General features: G+C 41.7%; 1 protein-coding gene across 1 annotated transcript in view; it reads left to right on the top strand.

Annotated features, from left to right (window-relative positions):
• The window catches only part of LOC133027607 (dynein axonemal heavy chain 9-like), a 127,042-nt gene that overhangs the window by 11,598 nt on the left and 95,981 nt on the right, over positions 1-19,463 (top strand). Inside the window, exons 12-30 of the mRNA XM_061094657.1 lie at positions 2,692-2,818; positions 3,345-3,491; positions 4,878-4,986; positions 8,877-9,118; positions 9,279-9,414; positions 10,528-10,724; positions 10,855-11,117; positions 11,315-11,476; positions 12,123-12,345; positions 12,584-12,750; positions 13,744-13,887; positions 14,028-14,187; positions 15,111-15,266; positions 16,752-16,884; positions 16,961-17,238; positions 17,625-17,755; positions 17,835-17,961; positions 18,444-18,596; positions 19,116-19,241. Of these exons, the coding sequence (XP_060950640.1) occupies positions 2,692-2,818; positions 3,345-3,491; positions 4,878-4,986; positions 8,877-9,118; positions 9,279-9,414; positions 10,528-10,724; positions 10,855-11,117; positions 11,315-11,476; positions 12,123-12,345; positions 12,584-12,750; positions 13,744-13,887; positions 14,028-14,187; positions 15,111-15,266; positions 16,752-16,884; positions 16,961-17,238; positions 17,625-17,755; positions 17,835-17,961; positions 18,444-18,596; positions 19,116-19,241 (3,181 nt within the window). The remainder of the gene's footprint in view (positions 1-2,691; positions 2,819-3,344; positions 3,492-4,877; positions 4,987-8,876; positions 9,119-9,278; positions 9,415-10,527; positions 10,725-10,854; positions 11,118-11,314; positions 11,477-12,122; positions 12,346-12,583; positions 12,751-13,743; positions 13,888-14,027; positions 14,188-15,110; positions 15,267-16,751; positions 16,885-16,960; positions 17,239-17,624; positions 17,756-17,834; positions 17,962-18,443; positions 18,597-19,115; positions 19,242-19,463) is intronic.

Raw genomic sequence — 19,463 nt, forward strand, 5'->3', positions numbered from 1 at the left:
ACCTTGGTAGGTGAGAGTCATGGATAAAGGAGTTCAGGTAGTTAAGAAATCAGCAACATAACCCAATGAACTCATTTCTTTTTAAATTTCCAATGGGCGTTATTAATAGTTGCAGAAAAATTGTCTTGACCTGCAACCGCTCGAAGGATCAACAATCAACAAATGCTGTTGGGGAAGTTGTTTGCTCTTCTTTTAGATTCAGTAGACCTCTCCACATCAGCAGTAAAGAAAATGCATGGAACCAGAAATATGTCTCTTACGTGATAGTGAATATGTTTTGGTTTTGGACAGCTGCCAGAGAAAAAAATATTTTTGATCAAATGATTTGTTCCCTAATTGAAGAAATTTATTATCACTTTAATTAAAAATATAAGCAGCCAGTATATTGTGTTAGAGCTAAGATGAGGATGAATGTTAAGTTAGAGCTATTCCAGACCAAGCTCAGAAAAGAGATAAGTGAGTCCTTACAAGTATGGTAATGTAAAGTGTGTGCGTGTGTGAAAAAGTATTTTGTGAATAATAAACATTATTACACACACACAACCAGACAGAAACCCACTCTTAATGCTCCACACACTTGATATGACTCCTTCACTCGATGTCCCCCCCACCCACAGTATTGGAATGATGAACAACAGCAGTTCTTTGCCCTCAATTTACTCCCATCAGAAATTAGAGCTCTTGTTATGCTGTAATAATCATCGCCTCAGTCGAAATAGAGTGCCACCATTATTATACATTTTCCAGTCAGGAACAGAATGGGCATCCTCACTCATTACCCCCACAGACAAAATGCAGTGTGATTTATGGCCATGACCGAGGCATTTGATTGCCTCTGCGTCTGCGGTGCCACTATCAGGAAATGAAGCTCAGAGCAGAAATCCAATAAGGAGCACACAGTGCACACTTAAGTTCTCATCATAATCTCGGCTATTTACAGATTGATATAGCTGTACAGAGCCCTGAAATGCTGTCTGTTCCCGGCCTCTTGCAGATGAATCAACGTTTATCCTCATCTTACCCCTGCACACCTGCATGTTACCTTCCTGAACTGCTGCCTTTCCCTCTGCCCTTGAACATGCAAATTACACCTCTCATTCTGTTTACAACCTCGGATAACTTGGGGAAAATGTCTCAATCACATAACTCTTATTTGTGTTGATTTCCATGTTGTTTTCATACCTTTACCCTTGTGACGGAAAAGCTCTTTTAATGGGTACATGCCTGTTTGGAATGGGCTGTTTGTTTGGCCTGTGGTAATGTTGTAGGGCTGCTCAATTAATCGAAATTTAATCGTGATTACGATTATTGGTTCAAACGATCTCCAAACTACTATAATCGAGTTGAAACGATTATTTGGCATTTTTTTCTAAAGAGACGCGCATGCGCAATTCAGTCCCTCCCCTAAAGCATTCAGCGCGGCCCCGCTGACTGGCACTCGCTCTCAAGCCGCTGTGAAGTGAAGGAGGTGTGTTGTGTGCGTGGGGACTGGAGGTATTTAAAAAACAGCGCGAGTGGAAAATGGCAGAGGGAGGGAAGCCCCGTCTGATCGACTCTTCGAATCCGACGAGCAGCAGCACCACACAGTGTAGTGGCCGCGCCGCGTCCGCTCTACAGTGTGCAGCCGCCGGCTGTTCACACCGGACCCGCGCGGGTCAGCTCGCGATTCTCCGCTTGTTGTTGTATGGAACCTGTTCAATGTCGGGGTTCGGGGGTAAATGATGATGGTCCTCATAGCCCCCCCCACCCCTCTTTTTCTCTCTCTCTCTGTGTGCTTGTAGTGGGGGGGCAGATGAGACATTTAATAATGAGAGGACATTTCAAAGTTCTCAGTTACAAAGTGTTTTTATGGAGAATGTTAATGTTGATATCGGTGCCCGGTTTGAATTACCGGGCACCGATATCCTGCATGGTTTCACGGAGGAATAAGACACGCAGCCGTAATCTGTGTTTACCGGAACCGGAAGTGACTAGTACTTCCGGTTAGTCATTAAAAAAAGGCCACATATTTATAATCGTTTGAGTAATCGTGATTTTGTTTTTGTCCAAAATAATCGTGATTATGATTTTTTCCGTAATCGAGCAGCCCTAGGCTGTATCACATTTGGTCGGAAGTCGAAGAAAGAGAAAGCCTGCCTTGCGGCTGCCCTCGGAGTCTGGTTACATTAGCCAGCTAGCCATTGTTAGCAAAACCAATTCATAATAATGCATTACATGGCATTTCAGGCATACTTATACCGTAGTAACACGACCACAGACAGTTATTGGACAAAACTATGTGTACGACAAATTTAAGTGCTGATAAACAGTAAAGACTACAGCTTTTACCTGCTGTTGATACACAGAGCCGCCATTTTGGATTTCGAAGTCGGGGTTGGTGAAGTTCCTTCGAAATTGGGACTCGAGGTGGCGTTCCAGGTGCAGCTTCCAAGCTCCAAGCTATAATGGACCGCGGCATGAAGATTAAACCCTTGAGCTGCTCCACTGTCACTGCACAAAGAGCTGTTCACCTGTTTATTTAAAACCTCACTGAAGCTCGACTCTCTAAACAGAACCTTGAGAGTTACAGTCAGATGGACAGAGATTCCTGCAATAATCAGAAAGTTTCAAAACAATGGGTATATTTCTGTCTGATAATAACTTCTGTTTGACTGAGATAAAGTGTTGTTTTCTGTGTGTTTTCCATTCCAGATACTCCACCAGTCTGTATGAGACATGGACAGAGACCGTGAGCGAGAGCTCCCAGTTCAACCTGAACCTGCCGTTAATCAGCAGAGACCCTGAAACCAAGCTGATCTCAGTCAACTTCAGCCCGCAGGTTTTTACATTAATCCACTTTGCTCTAAAAATTGATCCAATGGGAGGCTGCTAGAAGTGCCACTGTTTTTTAACCTTTTACTCTGAGAAACTGTGCACATACTCTGAGTGATATATTAGTTTGGTTTTGCCGTATATCAAACTAATCTCTTTCATCAAACATCTTCCACTAAGTGTCAGACACCTGCCCACAGCTCTATAAATCCCTAAATATAGTTGTGTTTCCCCTGCACATTCATCATTTTAATAAGTTGAGTCGGTATATACATTTTTCATTTAAAGATGTTGGGTGATGTTGGGCCATGTTGCCCTAAAGGGTTCTAACTGACCTTTCATTAATCTGAGCTTTAGTGGAAAGTTTTCTCCCACCAACATCAAAACTGTCGTACTGGATCCCTATGTTTTTACTGTGACATAGGGCTTACATTTTAAACAGTGGCTGCCTTCATGAATCAAAATCTAATTTGACCATCAGGTTGTAAATGTGTTGCTATGTTTCTCAGTGCCTCTGTCTTTCTCCTCTTCAGCTGGTGTCTCTGCTGCGGGAAGTGAAGTACTTGGAGGCCAGTCAGACTGTGGCCATCCCTGATACCGCAATGCAGATCTACACCAACAGGGGGCAGCTGCTGCAATATGTTGCCAACCTGGAGCTCACAATAAGGGCATACAACAAGGTTGGTGTAGATCAGGCTGTAAGCCGTCAAGGAAATGTATACACGGGTGAAAATAAAGCGTGATATCAGAGCATGAGGTGGATTCACAGTTGGCAGCAGGGGAAACATGTCACCCTCTAGAGGGCAGTCTGAGGCTTTTTAAACCATGCTAGCATCAGTCCTGTAGAGACAGGAACATCCGTTAGTTCATTGAAATATATAATCCCTGCTGTTGATGTCACATCCTCTCATGTCATCCTCTCATCAATATACTTGCACTATAGAGTAGCAGCTCCAGACATTAACATTAACACTGACTGGTGTGGAAGATAAGCTAAGCTAAGCTAAACTAAGCTAAGCTTAAATAAGCTTAAATAAGATAAGATACAATGGGGAGATTCATAGTTAGTGTGACATGAGGAGGTAACATCTCCAGTATAGACAAAACTTGTAAAGTGTCACTGTTCCATTCCTCCAACAAGCAGTTTACAATATCCTATGGTTCAGGAGGTATAGCGGGTTGTCCACTAATCGCTGGGCTCGTCCAGTCTGACATGTGCCCTTGGGCAAGACACTGAACCCACAATTGCTCCTGAGTAGCGTGTGAATGAGACGCATGACATGTAGACAAAGTGCTAGATAGAGTAGTGCTGTGTAAATGTGTGTGAAAATTGTAATGTCAACTTTACTGTTAATGACCAGAGGTGTTTTTGAACAAAATATTAATATCACTATAATGTGATGTTGCCCTTTAGATTTATAGAAGTAAAATGTCATCCTTTTCAATTAAGTAATTGTCAGAGAATTTGTCATAATTATTTATTCATTGTTCAAGTTTGATTCCTGATTAATTATTGTCTTTTGTGAATTCAGCATTACCTTGAACCTTAACCCTTTATAATGTAATAAGTTCATGTTTTAGTGGTGAAAATTTGTTTAACTTGAATGGAACACATAAACACACATAAATGTACAATGCTAAAACAAGATTTTTTTTTTTTTTTTTGGAAAAAGATCCTCAATTGAGGATGCACATTGTGTGTGTTAATTAACTTACTGAATTTGGACATTAGAACATAAAATATACTATAACACAATTCTGTTATGTTGTTGTAATGGGAAATGAACAGCTCAGCCACATGTGTCACAGCTGCCACAATTTAGGTAATACAGCATTTCATTGCTTTAGGTAGCAAAAGATTTAAGTCCGATTAAGTCCCAGCAACATAGTTGGATCCAGTAACAGTGACTTTAATGAGGACAACAGCCGTCTTGCTGCTCTGGGCTCTTGTGTGGCCTTTCACTAGCGGTTCTATTAAAATATATTTCTGTGAAAGCTTAATGGGAGCTGGAAATCACATCACATCCCTCTTTTCCTTTTTGTTTTCTCCCACTGTTTGACTGCAGGTGATGCACTCTGTGCTCGGGGTGGAACATCCTCTGATAATGGGCCAACTCAGGGACATCGACGCTAAGCTCAAAAAGGCTGAGGAGAGTCTGAACTGGAACAGCCAAGGTCTGGACATTTACTCATACTATCAGACACATAATTTAGAAATTACCCATGTAATTGTTCGTGTTAAATGGTCGGTTTAACCCGAGTTACAGAAACATTCATTCCACACTTGTAGCTATGCTGATAGTTTTAGCTTCTGCCTGCACCACAGGACAGTGAAGTACATTTCATGAGTGGTGCTCACAGCTTTAACAAATTACATTTGAACTACTCAGCAGCAGAAACAGTGTATCACTGTATAATCCAAAACATACATACGTATTTTTAAGCAAAACTTAAAAAAAAAACTTTATTGCATCAAATTGTCTGTGGATCAGTGAGGTTGTTCTGACAGAGTGAGGTAACAGGTTACATGGTGTTGGTTTAGATTTGTAGCTCAGAGTTGGATTTCAACCACAAATAGCACCTCTGCAACACCAGATTGGATGTTTATCAGGGTCTTGTAGTAACACAAGACTGTAGGGCAAAATATTTATTTTTTAGAGTCTCGTGCAATTACCTTGCGCAACTGTTAACTTGCTTTAAGAGAGAAGTTTCTCTATCCTTCTGAGGAATAGTTAGGTCAACATTCTGGGTTATATGCTTATTCACTTTCTTTGCTTGAGATAATCTATATATACAGTGAAGGAAATACTTATTTGATCCCTTGCCGATTTTATAAATTGGCCCACTGACAAAGAAATGAATAGTCTACAATTGTAATGGTAGGTTTATTGTAACAGTTACAGACAGAATATCAAAAAAAGAATCCAGAAAATTACATCATATAAAAGTTATAAATTGATTTGCATTTGATTGTGTAAAATAGGGATTTTTGTCCACTCCTCTTTGCAGATACTCTCCAAATCCTTAAGGTTTCAAAGCTGTCGGTTGGCAACTCCAAGCTACAGCTCCCTCCACAGATTTTCTATGGGATCAAGGTCCAAAGACTGGCTAGGTCACTCCATGACCTTAATGTGCTTCTTCTTGAGCCACTCCTTTTTGCCTTTGCCGTATTTTTTGGTCATTGTCGTGCTGGAAGACCAATCCGCGACCCATTTTCAGTGTCCTGGCTGAGGGACGAAGGTTGTCGGCCAAGATTTCACGGTACATGGCCCCGTCCTCTCGATGCGGTGAGGTCGTCCTGTCCCCTTAGCAGAAAAACACCCCCAAAGCATAATGTTTCCACCTCAATGCTTGACAGTGGGGATTGTGTTCTTGGTGTAAGAGTCATAATTTCTCTTTCTCCAAACACGGCGAGTCGAGTTGATGCCAAAGAGCTTGTTTTTGGTCTCACATGACCACATCACCTCCCGAGCCGTCTCTGAATCATTCAGGTGTTCATTACTATGGTAACCTATAAAATGATAAGAAACTATACACTGTGTTCAAGGAGATATTTATTTGTATGATCAAAATGTCCCTCCTTCCTCCTACTCCCTGGTGTTTCCCTCCATCCTTGTCATATCGAGGGAAGAGCAGGATGTTGAGAGATGTGACATGAACAGCGAGGCTTTGCATTTTAAAACATGTAAAATAAGAAAAGGAGAGGTGTTCAATCATTGATATGCTCTGATTGACACTGCGCTGGCAGGCATGTTGTTAGTTTCTTCAGCCCCTGGGATTCCCAGAAGAAGAACGCAGCAGAAATGAGAAGAGAGTTTACGGTAAAAGCGAAAGCATGCAGCTGTCTGTGGGGACAAAGTAACAGTCCCTCTGCAGAATGTTCAGTAGCTGCACACACTTATCTCCTTCATGCTGTGCAGTGGGTGTGTATTTTGTGGATATGCTTCGTTCATTTGGTAAAGTATAGTATGACTAGAATTGTAGTTCTTTAGAAAATATATATATAATATGCAGTGACAAAATGTACAAGTGAAACTTCCCATTTAAAAGTAAAAAGAAGCTGTGTCTAGTGCAGCGTCTGAGGGATGCAGCCCCTGAATTGTGAAATAGCTGGAGTATTCATTCAGTGTTGGGCCTGATAACATCATGTTCACATGCATATTATCGTTGTATCCATGTGTCAGACATTGTTGTTGTTTTAGGCAACCTGGATTGTAACCTTGGCCTCAACCATTTTGATAGGTGCCAAGAAGAAAGACATGTTTCTAATACATTTCCAATGACTGGTCTGTTTTAAAAAGTCAGTCAAGCAGATGTCGATTGGTGTGTTTGTTGAATACACCCACTGGTCACACTCGATGCTGGCAGACTGTATTTTGGTTGAACGCTTTAATATTTATGCATCGACTAAAGCGAGTCTGTTTAAATGCTGTGAAAACTGCTGAAGCTCACTCACACTGACCTCTCTTTATGGCAGGGGAGGGGAAACCTTTTTCTGTCAAGGGCCATTTAAATTTTTATACCATCCTTTGCGGGCCATACTAATTAACTGAACACATGATATTATATAATGTGCTTGTTAGATCTCTGTCCTCATTTGTATGTTGCTGTGATTTTAAGTATTGCTTGTCATTTTAATCCATGGCTTTCTATAGGGTATTTTACTATCTTTATTCAGAAGGTGGTCTTTCACTTTGAGGGCAGGACTTATTTCGCTTGCACTTAAGTTTATCCTGTTTTGCTTATTTCCAGTGCTTTAGCTCTTCCTCTCATGCTCATGCTGCTTCTGTGTGCGTGTGAAACGTCTCAGATTCCTCCTCTACTCCAGGGTTTTTTCTTCTTCTCTCAGGTTTTATTTTGTCCTAATTCCCTACCCAAAAGAATGTTGGGTGCCAGGTTATTGATGTAAATCTCCTTTTACTGATATAAAATCTCTTAACTTACTTACTTAAGTCACGATATCATACTAACCCTGATGCCAGCTGGAACTGTTTCTCTTTGTTGAGGCGTCTGATGTCAGATGGTAGTGATACGACTCTAAAATGGCTTTTTTCACAGCATTTGTTACGTCTGTTTGTTTGCTATGGATGTTGTTCTTTGCTTGTGTGGAAAGTTTCCTTCTAATTTCGTCCTTCTATTTGGTGATTAGGTGATTTCTGATCTTTTGAATTTTGACATTAATGGTAGAACTGGTTACACAGTCTCAGTGTCTCTCTTCTTGTCACAGAAGGAATTTTCTTTTTTCATCACTGTGAGTGCATCGACACAAAGCAGGCACACCGACGTAATATCAAACAAGAAGTAATTGCTTGTCCATTTCTCTTTGAAAGCACATCGTTCCTCTCCATCATCATCTGTTTCTCTTGATAGTTGCTTTGATGCTTGTCTGCGATGACACATACAGTAATAGCTATGTTTGTGCCAGCCAGAAGGAACCTCCTTTCTGTCAGAAGCTTTTTGAACATTCCTGTTGCCTGTTTTCTATTCACGAATTGTCTAATGGGCTATATCAAATTCCAGAGGTTCCCCACCCCTGCTGTTTGGATATTATTCAAAGTAGTACTACAGAAAACGAAACAATTTGTTATAGGAAACCAAAAGCGATGAAATGAGAGACCTCAGTTGTCAAACGTATCTTAATTATGCAGGGTAAGTTGTAGTCTGAAAAAGAAGAAACAAGACACAAGATGAACAAATTTTTAGGTGATCCCGATATTTCCCATTACATTACATTCATTTAGCTGACGCTTTTAGCCATAGATGCCTATAATAAATGCGTTAAACCGTGAGGGTAAAACCCTGAACAACACAAGAATCAAGTTGGTCAAATTACTTCAAAAAAGCAAAACATATTAGTGCCATATAAGAGAACATTTCATTCAATTAAATTTTGTTCTTCCGTTGTCCTGATGTCAATGGGGAGCTCTTTCTACCATCAAGGAGCCCTGCCAGCAAACAGTTGTGATTTTGTTGAGTGGCTTGCTCTCCCTTACTCTACAGTGAGGGAGCAGCACACACTCTCATTCACTCTCATTCTCACTACTCCGTCATATTTCCCCCTCTAGGTATTTCGCAGTATATCCAGGAAGTGCAAGCCTCCGTCTGTGACCTGGAGAGCCGACTCCAGAGAACCAAGGACAATGTAAATGAGATCCAAAGCTGCATGAAGTCCTGGGCCACCCCTATGTTCAACAGGAAGGAGGACAAGAAAGAAGCAATGCTCAATCTTGACGACAGGGCTGAGAGGGTGGAAAGCTTTAACAATCTGATCCGGTCCTCAGGAGAAAAAATTCACATCCTGATTAAGGTAGATAAAATATGTTATTCTGTGTTTGTGTGAAATACCAAATAGGCTTTGAGTTTTGCTCTAATTCCGTCATTCCGTGATTTCAGATTTTTTTTTTTTAATGTGTACATACATGGGAGAAATGGTAATGTTGTCTCTGTCACTCTTCGTCATGTCTTAGAGCAATCTGGAGCTATTCAGAGCTGAGTCGTCTACTGAGGAGTGGAAGGCCTATGTGAAGTACATCGACGACATGGTCAAAGATGGATTCTTCAACAGTATCAAACACTGTTTCAAGTTTTTCCTAGATAACACAGGTAGGACATTAACGAGAAAGTAAAATCACAAAATGAAAAACTTCTACTCTAAATTTAGAGGGTATATGCAGGTTATTCTAAGTAGGTAAACCTGCTGAAATAAGGTCATTGACTCTTCCCATTGGCAGTAGAAGAGTTTATCTCCCTGCTTTTATTTTGTGGGGCATTATGTTTGTTAATCTCTCACCTTTTGGTCATGCCAAACCAGTGCAGACACTGCAGAGTCCTTTGACCTGGGACTGAATGCCGATTGTATCTATTCTCGTTGCAGACAAAAGCCAGATGTTAGTGTTTTTTTTGTTCAGTGGCGCAGAGCAGCAAGCATGATGCAAATGTCTCTATTAGAAAGATTTGCTACATCGGTTGGTGCAGATGATCTGCTCGTGTGTGTGAGGTGAAACATGTTTCCTCTGCAGGGAATAGTTCTCTCTTACTACCTCCTGCTCTTATCACCTTTAAAAGGGAATGGGACATGGTTCATTGTATGTCCCATCCAAAACGCACTCATGATTAAATGACTGGGTAAATGCATCCCTATTGAACCATTAAATTAGCAAAAGTGGATTTGGACATTCCTTAAATACACTAATGCAATGTGCTTGGATACAAAATAGAGCCCATAGTATCTGTAGTACTGTAGTGATCTTACTATTGTTATTGTTTCCTCAAATCTTGCCGCCAACCATAAATGTAATATCAGAACATTCAGCACTACTCACTACTTTGATTCCACAGTTTACTAAAAACGTTGTCTTCCAGCCAGCGCTGATTTGGACCGCCTCTGGAAAAACATGTCCTCAGGGCTTTTGATGTCAATTGGGTGTCTGCCTGTATTGGTTATGGACATGAAATACTTCTGTTTGCTGGCACAAGTTTTGTCAACGGGTTTAGATGAATTGGGACGCGGTTCAAGATGTGGTGAATCGTTGCCAGCCTGTTACAGTATCCGGTTCATCTCCTCCTTGCTTATCAGGAAGCTTTTTGCAGGTGACTCAATAAGGGAGGGCAACGGGAAATACTATGAGACAAAGCAGGATACCAGGATGCTTTACTTACTTGAGAATAGTTTTCAGTGTTGTTTTAACAGTTTCCACTTTTTTCCTTTGGTTCCAGACCAGAGAACTGGTGGGACCCCTCTTTTTGAGACTCAGCTAAGCCTGAAGGTTCCTGACATGGTGTTCTCTCCCTCTCTGGAGCCTGGAGCTGAGGACGGTTTCTTTGCGTTGGTGGAAAGCCTCATCAATGATGTGTTCAGAATTTCCTCACTGGTGCCACGCCTCGCCGAGCACATTCCTTTCCCCCACTACCAGGTACTGTTGTTTTTGATTCAGCTCCAATATCTACAAAACATTAGGTTGTCATTTCCCTTAAGTTGTAATATCTTAAATGTATATCCCTTCTACTGACTAAATGCTGCTGTTGGTGAATCGTTTTCTTCAGGCTGACATGGAAGGCATGGCTGACCTGGCTGAAATGCGTAAACTCCTCATGAAACGTGTGCAGGGCGTCATGGTTACGTGCTGTGAGTATCGCAGCTCACTGCACCACTACAGCTTCCTGTACGTGGATGATAGGAAGAAGTTAATGAGTCAGTTCCTCCAGTACGGCCACTTTCTCACCACCGAAGAGATGGAGGTTGATGGAGATGATGAAGTGCCAGAGACCCCACCAGCACTGGATGACTTCAGGGACACGATAGACAAGTAGGTATTGGTGAAGCAGAGAGTGAGCACTTATCTGTGTTTGCTCTTGAATTTCTGGTTATTCTTATGTTAATCTCAACTTTAAAGGATTGGAATAGGATTTTATTTTGGAGAAAAGATTGGAAAATAAGGTGAAATAACCCCAAGGGTTAAGTCCTTATGTACCCGAATGAAAACTGTTTGTCATCATCCTGTAGGTATGAGAAGCTCTACGAAGAGGTGCAGGGTCTGAAGGCAGTGCATGTGTTCAATGGGTGGATGAAGGTGGATGGCCGCATCATGAAGAGTGCCTTGCTCAACATCATCAAAAAGTGGAGCTTCATGTTCAAACAGCACTTAATTGACAATGTAACCAACAGGTGAGGCAATATTTCATACACTTTGGGGTTTTACTTCAAGTAAGCCTTTCTTGGCTTGAGTGATCGCATTCAGGACGCACTTGGGTGCTGTCAGACCTGCACTTAGCACTGACCACTTGTAATCGGATCACTCAGGACAGGTGTTAATACTCAGTCTGAATGGGGTTTATGTCACCGCTCATTCCAGAAATTGCTGTAGTGATGAACTGCAGAGGGTGATGACCTCAGAAAGATTTTCAGTCAGTTTTAATTTGCTTTTTCAGTTCCTCTCTGAATAATTGCTAATTGAAATTGAAATGTTTTGTTCATGGCACGTTTGTTTTTAACTTCTGATTCAATGACCAATAAAATGTATTTTTAGCATTATAGACATATACTACTCTTTAAGCTTCAAGCTCCAAAATACTGGATCCTCCATGTTGTGTGAAACAATTGGATAACTTTCTCTTCATGTCCATGGTCAATGCCCGCATTTGTCAAGCTGTAATTTTTAATGCAGGATTTCCCTTTATTTCTCTCCATTATTGTACTGAGATGAGCCCTGATGACATTATGTGGGATCACGACTGATTTCAGTTGTACTGGACAAGTAAAGCTATTGTAAAATTGATGAACCTCTATAATGATCAGAGTCTTTTGTCCCCAGCCTGTCAGACCTGGAACAGTTTATCGGCGTGACTAAGGGTGGCCTGGGCCAACAAGTGGAGGAGGGTGACTACGATGGCCTGGTGGACATCATGGGTCACCTGATGGCTGTAAAGGAAAGACAAAAAACAACAGATGCCATGTTTGAGCCCCTGCAGGAAACCATCACTCTGCTGAAGGTGTATGAGCAGGAGATGCCTGATTTGGTCTACAAACAGTTAGAGGTAAGTGCTGGTGTTCAGTCATTTCAGATCACGTTCACCAGCTTGTACTCTTCCATCTGTTTCTTTCAGCGTAGACAGAACCATTTCTCTTACTTTTACTTTGCATCTTCCATTTGCCTGTTCCTGTTCCACCCTACTCCTCCTGGCCATTCATCATCTGTCACTCCTGCACCCCTCGTTTTTCTCTCTTCATCTGTATCTCCCTCTGTCTGCATCAAATCTATCTCTCCATCTGCAGGAGTTGCCAGAAAAGTGGAACAATGTGAGAAAGCAGGCGGTGTCAGCCAAACAGCAGGTGGCACCTCTGCAGCTCCATGAGGTGTCTAGCCTTCGTTGCAAATGTGCTTCATTTGATGTGGAGCAGCACACCTTCAGGGAGGACTTCCGCAAAAATGGGCCTTTCAGGTAAGGACAACTGGAACCCATGTTGCACCATATTAAATAACTACAGAATCCAAAGATACAAAATGTATATTAATTTTTTTTTTCTCAAAAGTATAATGATATCTTCAACTTTCTATAAATCTGATATATTGCTCACTGGGATGTTTCTGGAAGGTTGCTATATTTGGGGTCAAAGTTCAGTTTGGTTGAACTGGCCAGTAAATGTTATTTAAAATCTGCATCATTGCCTGTTAACTTAAACTTTTTTTTCAACATTGTGAAAAATATTTCATCATTATATTATATGTATAAAATATAGTTGGATAGCATCACACTCAAGACCCTGGCTTTTATTAAAAGATGGTCTTTCACAGACAGTTAAGGTGAAGTAGTAACAGACTTCATTAATAAATACTTGAAATATAATTAATAAATATGCTACAGGTGATGACAGTGCATTAGTACACCGTTAATAAGGACCTGACATCTGCTTATAACTAGTGTTTTATGTTTTGTAAGAATTCTATTAATTCTGCAGCTTATAAATGATCAATAGAAGGTGAATGGAGAGGTGTGGTACTGTTTGAACCAGATTTTCTGCAGTCAGTCAGTGAAGGCTACTTAATTTACAGTACTGACTCTGTTCAGCGAGAACCTTTGAAAAGATAAGAATGTCACCTTGCCTCGCCTTCTCACTTGATAATAGCGAAGTGTTATCTTGAGACTAGAGGTCACATCCGACATGGCTAATTGAATCTTCACATAAAGATAATTAATTCATAGGTAGCGATGCCTCATTATAATTGTCAGATTAGTTATGTGTGTAATTAATTGATCTCTTAATAACCTGGTGATTATTTCCCCATTAATGTCATTGTTAATTGTTACAGTGTGCAGTTATGTCTGGTTATGCTGCAGCTAAGTCAGGCTTGGCTAAACTGCAGCCGTTCATAAGCAGTTTGATTTATACTGGGCTTGTGCAAATGTGACGGGTGCTTCTGTGCATCTGACCAGGTTTGACAGCGAGAGCCCCTTTGAGCTGTTGGAAACCTTTGACCAGCAGATCCAGGAGCGGGAGGCAATCATGGCTTCTCTAGTGAAGTCTGCCAACCTGTTTGAGGTCCACGTTTCAGAGTTCAAACAGCTCCGACAATGCAGGTAAAGCCCGAGGCTGGCAGGCAAAGATACCAATCCTGTGCCAAATGTGAAGTTAATGAGTCGTTTGCAGTGGGGATCTTATTTTACATTCACAGTCAGTGTTATTCAGTTGAATTCACTTTGTCCGCTTCATTCCCAAGGCTTGAGGTGGGCATGCTGAAGAAGCTGTGGGACATGATCACCACAGTGGAGACTAGCATCGCTGGGTGGACGACAACTCTGTGGAGAGAGATCCAGGTGGAGGACATGGAGCAGGAGTGCAAACGCTTTGCTAAGGAGACACGGGGCCTGGATAAAGAGGTGAGGGGGACGATTGGGCAAGACCAGGATGGATAACATGCCGTTGTATAGAGGTTGAAAAGTGTGCTAGGCTGAGAAAAAGAGGACAACTAATCTTGACAGTCTTAGATGAATAATTTAATTGCAACTGCAATTGACCATTCATTGAACCCCTCAATGAACAGTTATTCGTCCATCATCCTAGATGCTGTCGGAGTTTAAGCTGCCTCTCCGTCTTACTCTTTATTTTATTTGGGGTAACCCCAGACGTCAACCTATATAGAATTTAAATTCTAAACACATTTTGTAAAAGTATTTGTAAAGAGCTCATACCTCTGCCAACACCCAAAATTCCCTTAGATTCAACACAAATTACCTACTTAATCAACATTAGCTGTCATTACAGGTTTGAAGCCTGTTTGTTACCGTACAGCTGCTGAAAAAAGTCTCTTGATACCACATTTCTGATCTGGATTTTGTTCGGGATCTGTTCCAAATTGTATTATCAATATCAGGCCCCTAAACATGCCTGATTATTCATAAAAAACGATGAATTAATCTTAACATCTTTTTGCAATGTTAGAGAAAGTGCCCGAACAGAGAGGGGTGAAAACATAACCTCCTCCGTGGAGGTAATACTGTAAGTCAGACGTAGACTTGCCTCTTCAACAAACTCATTGCGAAATAATTCAGGCACATTTAAGGAGCTGATATTTATAAGTGTGTGACATTTGGTGCAGCTTGAATGAAATTAAGACTGTTGTACCTTGGCAGAGGTATGTTCTCGCTGCAACTGTGTGTGCATACCCTTGAGCAAGGCCTCTATGTGTAACTGAATAAATGTAAATTTAGTTAATTTATCTGTAATTAAATCTGAAATTGTAGCTCCCAGCAAAAGCCTATCAAAAACCCTTGAAGTCATTCCTGCCCTCTGCCTCCTGTAGTGTAGAGCGTGGGACGCCTTCGGGGGTCTCGACAGCAGGGTGAAAAACCTCCTTGTCTCCCTCCGAGCTGTGGGGGAGCTCCAGAACCCAGCCATACGAGCCCACCACTGGGATCAGCTGATGGCCGCCACTGGAGTCAGCTTCACCATGGGCAAGGTTAGCAATCTATTCTTAAAGATACGCAATGCAAGCACTCTGTTGTTGTAATTCTGTTCATTGCTTTGGGTGAATGTGTTTATTGTTAAATTATTAGTGCACTTGCAACAATCTTTTTTGTCATTTGAAATAAACTAAGGTGTAAATAGAGTGCCAAAATACCTTATAAAATTAGCTCTGGCCAGCTATCGGAAAGGAAAGTAACAGGGGACAGTTGGACCTGCTTCACTTTTAAGTCTTTACCACCAACCTCTGTTACAAGGGTTGGAACCACAAATTCTAAAATAACTTTTTTATTGTTAGACGTGCTCCATAAATATTTATCCACTGGTTGCAAGGATTTATAACATTGCTGGACCTGGTTTGAAAGTGAAGAGCAGCCATATTTGTCAAGGTTTTTAAAGGTCTTTACGACAGGCTTCTCCTCTGCTTTACACAGCACTTCTCAGGGCTGAATGATGATTACTTTTTTATCTCAACATCAAAAAGCATGTACATTTCATATCTCTGAAATGACCATCAAAAGGATAAGCGGGACAGAAGATAGATGGATGAACGGCTCTGTGAAATTAGTATTAAAGGCTCTATTATGCTAATGTTAGCTCCAGCAGCTACAGTGCAGAGCTCTAAATTATTCCACTTGTTAGTCAGATAAACTCTGTATTGCCTTTGTATGCGCAATACTTGCAGCCTGTGGATATTTAACATGGGGCTATTCTAATATGTCCGTCCACAGTTTCAGAATGTACCAAAAACTTTTTCATAGTAATATAAAAGATAAACAGCCTCCATCATCCTGGCACATATTATATTGTTTCTATTTGTGTGTTTCTTTTGAGTAAGTCCCGTTTTTGGTTAGTTATTTCACTCAGGTAGTCAGGGAGACGTTTCTGGGTCTGACAGCCCACATTACCTGGCTGGTCCAGATCTTCTCATGTTTTGTTCTATTTTGCCCCACCTCCACACTCCCATAGTTATTTAATGATGTTTTTCTGTTGGTACAAAAATGTAGCTTTAACCATAACTCTGGCGTGGCGTCCTCCTCATGTGTTGCAAAATGTGGAGATTGGTCCTGTAACACCGGCGCTAATGGATGCTCTTGCTATGGTTCATAAGTTCTTTACCATCCATGCAGTTAGACCTCATAGTTTCTGCTGCAACGTAGTTCTTTGTCTTACGTAGAACTTATCTTTCACTCTTAAGTCTGTGAACCTGTTTCTCGTGAGAGTGACCTCTGACCCACTAAAGACAGATTGAATTCATTCTGTGGGAAAGTTTCTGAATTGCACAAGCATTTTAGTTTCTTGTTAGTAGGTGAGAGAAGTTGGATTTGATGATGATCATCAGTTATGCGTGCTTGTCCCTTATTAAACTGAAACCAGCAATCACAGCCTGTGCTAACCTGTCATATGTTACTCATATTATCCAGTTATGTAATGCAGTACATAATGCAGCCCAAGTACTAATGTCATATTCTGTGAGCAGGATACCACTCTGGACGACCTGCTGTCGCTCAACCTGCACTGCTTTGAAGAGGATGTGAGAGGAATCGTGGATAAGGCTGTTAAAGAGATGGGGATGGAGAAAGTTCTCGCCGAGCTCAACACCACATGGACAGGTACGGGAAGGGGACACTTTGTTAAAACCAGAATGCAAAGTTTTTCCAGTCCACTGAGTTTATACATCGCACGCAGGTATGCAGTTCCAGTACGAGCCCCACCAACGCACCCAGGTGCCTCTGCTGCGCACAGACGAGGAGCTCATTGAGACGCTGGAGGACAACCAGGTCCAGCTGCAGAACCTCATGACGTCCAAGTACATTGGGCACTTCCTGGATGAGGTGTCGTCGTGGCAGACCAAACTGTCTATCGCCGACTCGGTCATCTCCATCTGGTTCGAGGTGCAGCGGACGTGGACCCATCTAGAGAGCATCTTCATTGGCTCTGAGGACATCCGCAAACAGCTGCCTGAGGTTACAGACAAATCCCACACACACACACACACACACACACACACACACACACACACACACACACACACACACACAAACACACACGCAATTACTTACATCTCTATATTTCAGGTATATATCAGTGACAAGCTCCTATTCATGCAGGGTTACACCCTTGTGTTGCCATATGAACCCAGATAGCATGACTGTTATAGCTGTTAATTAGGAATGCATTAATTAGCCCATACTCCCAGTTTAAGAGCTGAGATTACACAACTGTTTTAATTGCTCCCCTGATGTTCGGGCTGTGCTTAACCCAGATGTTTGCTATTAAACCTGTGATTCTCTCGTCTCTCTTGTGGGAACCTAAATCCCCCGACTGTGTTCCCTTGTGAAATCCTCTGCAGGACTCTCTGCGCTTCGAGGGAATTGACACCCGTTTCAAAGAGCTGGCAAGCGAGATGCATCTAACTCCCAATGTAGTGGAGGCCACCAATAAACCAGGGCTGTTTACTACGCTTGAGGAAATGCAGAACAAGTAAGACTTCTTTCTTTTTCTTCTTTGTCTGTTAACAGGGGCAGTCACACAAATACACTGACTGTTTATTTCTCTACAGACTATCTATGTGTGAAAAAGCTCTGGCAGAATACCTGGACACCAAGCGTCTGGCCTTCCCGAGATTCTACTTTGTCTCGTCAGCTGATCTGCTGGACATCCTGTCTAACGGGACCAACCCACACCAGGTGCCTTCACTTATATTTGCCTGAGGGGTTGGCAAGAAATTGTATTCTTCAGTGTGTTCACAGAGTCAGAAAAAAACTGTATACTTTCTACAAGTTACTTTTTAACAGTTTTTTAAAACCATGTTCCACTGCACCATTTGGCTCTTCTGCTGAATGCTGTTGACTTGTGTAGTTCCCACAGTGCCCACACAGGGGCAATGTTGCTCGTAGTTTTGCACCCCGCACCAACCTCCATCAGGACACCATCTTATGCATTTCCTGCTCGTAGGAATAAATCACTGTAAAGCACAACTTGCCACTAAATCTCTTTAAGAGGAAGTTAGCAGGCATGCAGCAGAACACGGGTCCTGCCCTTCTATTAACAACTCTGAAAAACAGTAATGAAATGTTATTTATTTGTGAAGCGGCAAAGAAAATACCAGTCAGGCCGTGAGCGAAGTGTAAATTGAGCCCGAGCTTAATGTGTCTGTGTGTTTGTTCAGGTCCAAAGGCATCTGTCTAAGCTGTTCGACAACATGGCTAGCATGCAATTTGAAGAGGATGGAGAAGGGAAGCCCACCAAGATTGGACTGGGCATGTACAGCAAAGAGGAAGAGTACGTCCCCTTTAATCAGCCCTGTGACTGCACTGGACAGGTAAAAGAGACCCGGAAACTGTGTCCAATCTTTAAAATTGTGGTGCCGCAACTTCCAATGACTCATTATCTTTGTCTCTATTGGGCGTTGTGCTGACAGTGTCACTATGTGTCTATAGATGACTGCGATAGATGAGAACATTCACTTACCTGCCATTTTCTTTAATGGAAAGACATTGAGGAAAATATGTAGCAAATACAGATATCATAACCCACAATAAAGGAGACGAATGAAATTTAGGCTGTCAGTGGCCCTCAGGGGTTTTGCATATCAAAGCCCATAAATCCATTAAATTTCCATTACAACCCATACAATTTGCCTAACTCCACATTGACTCTAATGCTTATTAATGACCTCATTAGGGTCCAATGATAAGAGAGCCCATTGGTGCCTATGTTACAGACAATGCAATATTTTTCTACATTTGTATTCATGGGTCTCTATGTGTGTGTGTGTGTGTGTGTGTGTGTGTGTGTGTGTGTGTGTGTGTGTGTGTGTGTGTGTGTGTGCCTGTGTTAGGTGGAGGCGTGGTTGAACCGGGTGATGGACTCCATGCGCAACACAGTTCGCTATGAGATGACTGAGGCAGTGAGTGCCTACGAGGAGAAACCCAGAGATCAGTGGCTGTTTGATTATCCAGCTCAGGTAAAAACAGGCTCAGTACGCATCGATTTAACTGACAACACTCACTTTGGGGATTTTATTTCTGGTCACCTTCTCCAAAATCTGATGTTCCAAAATCACTACTTTGTCTCCCATGGACATTTCAACCCAGTCCATACACTCACTAACGCTTTACACACAGAGTTGAGTATTCTGAATAATTTAATTACAGATATGGGTGTGCTACATTAATGGAAAACTTTT

The sequence above is a fragment of the Limanda limanda genome, chromosome 21, assembly GCF_963576545.1.
Source record: "Limanda limanda chromosome 21, fLimLim1.1, whole genome shotgun sequence".
Lineage (NCBI taxonomy): Eukaryota > Metazoa > Chordata > Actinopteri > Pleuronectiformes > Pleuronectidae > Limanda > Limanda limanda.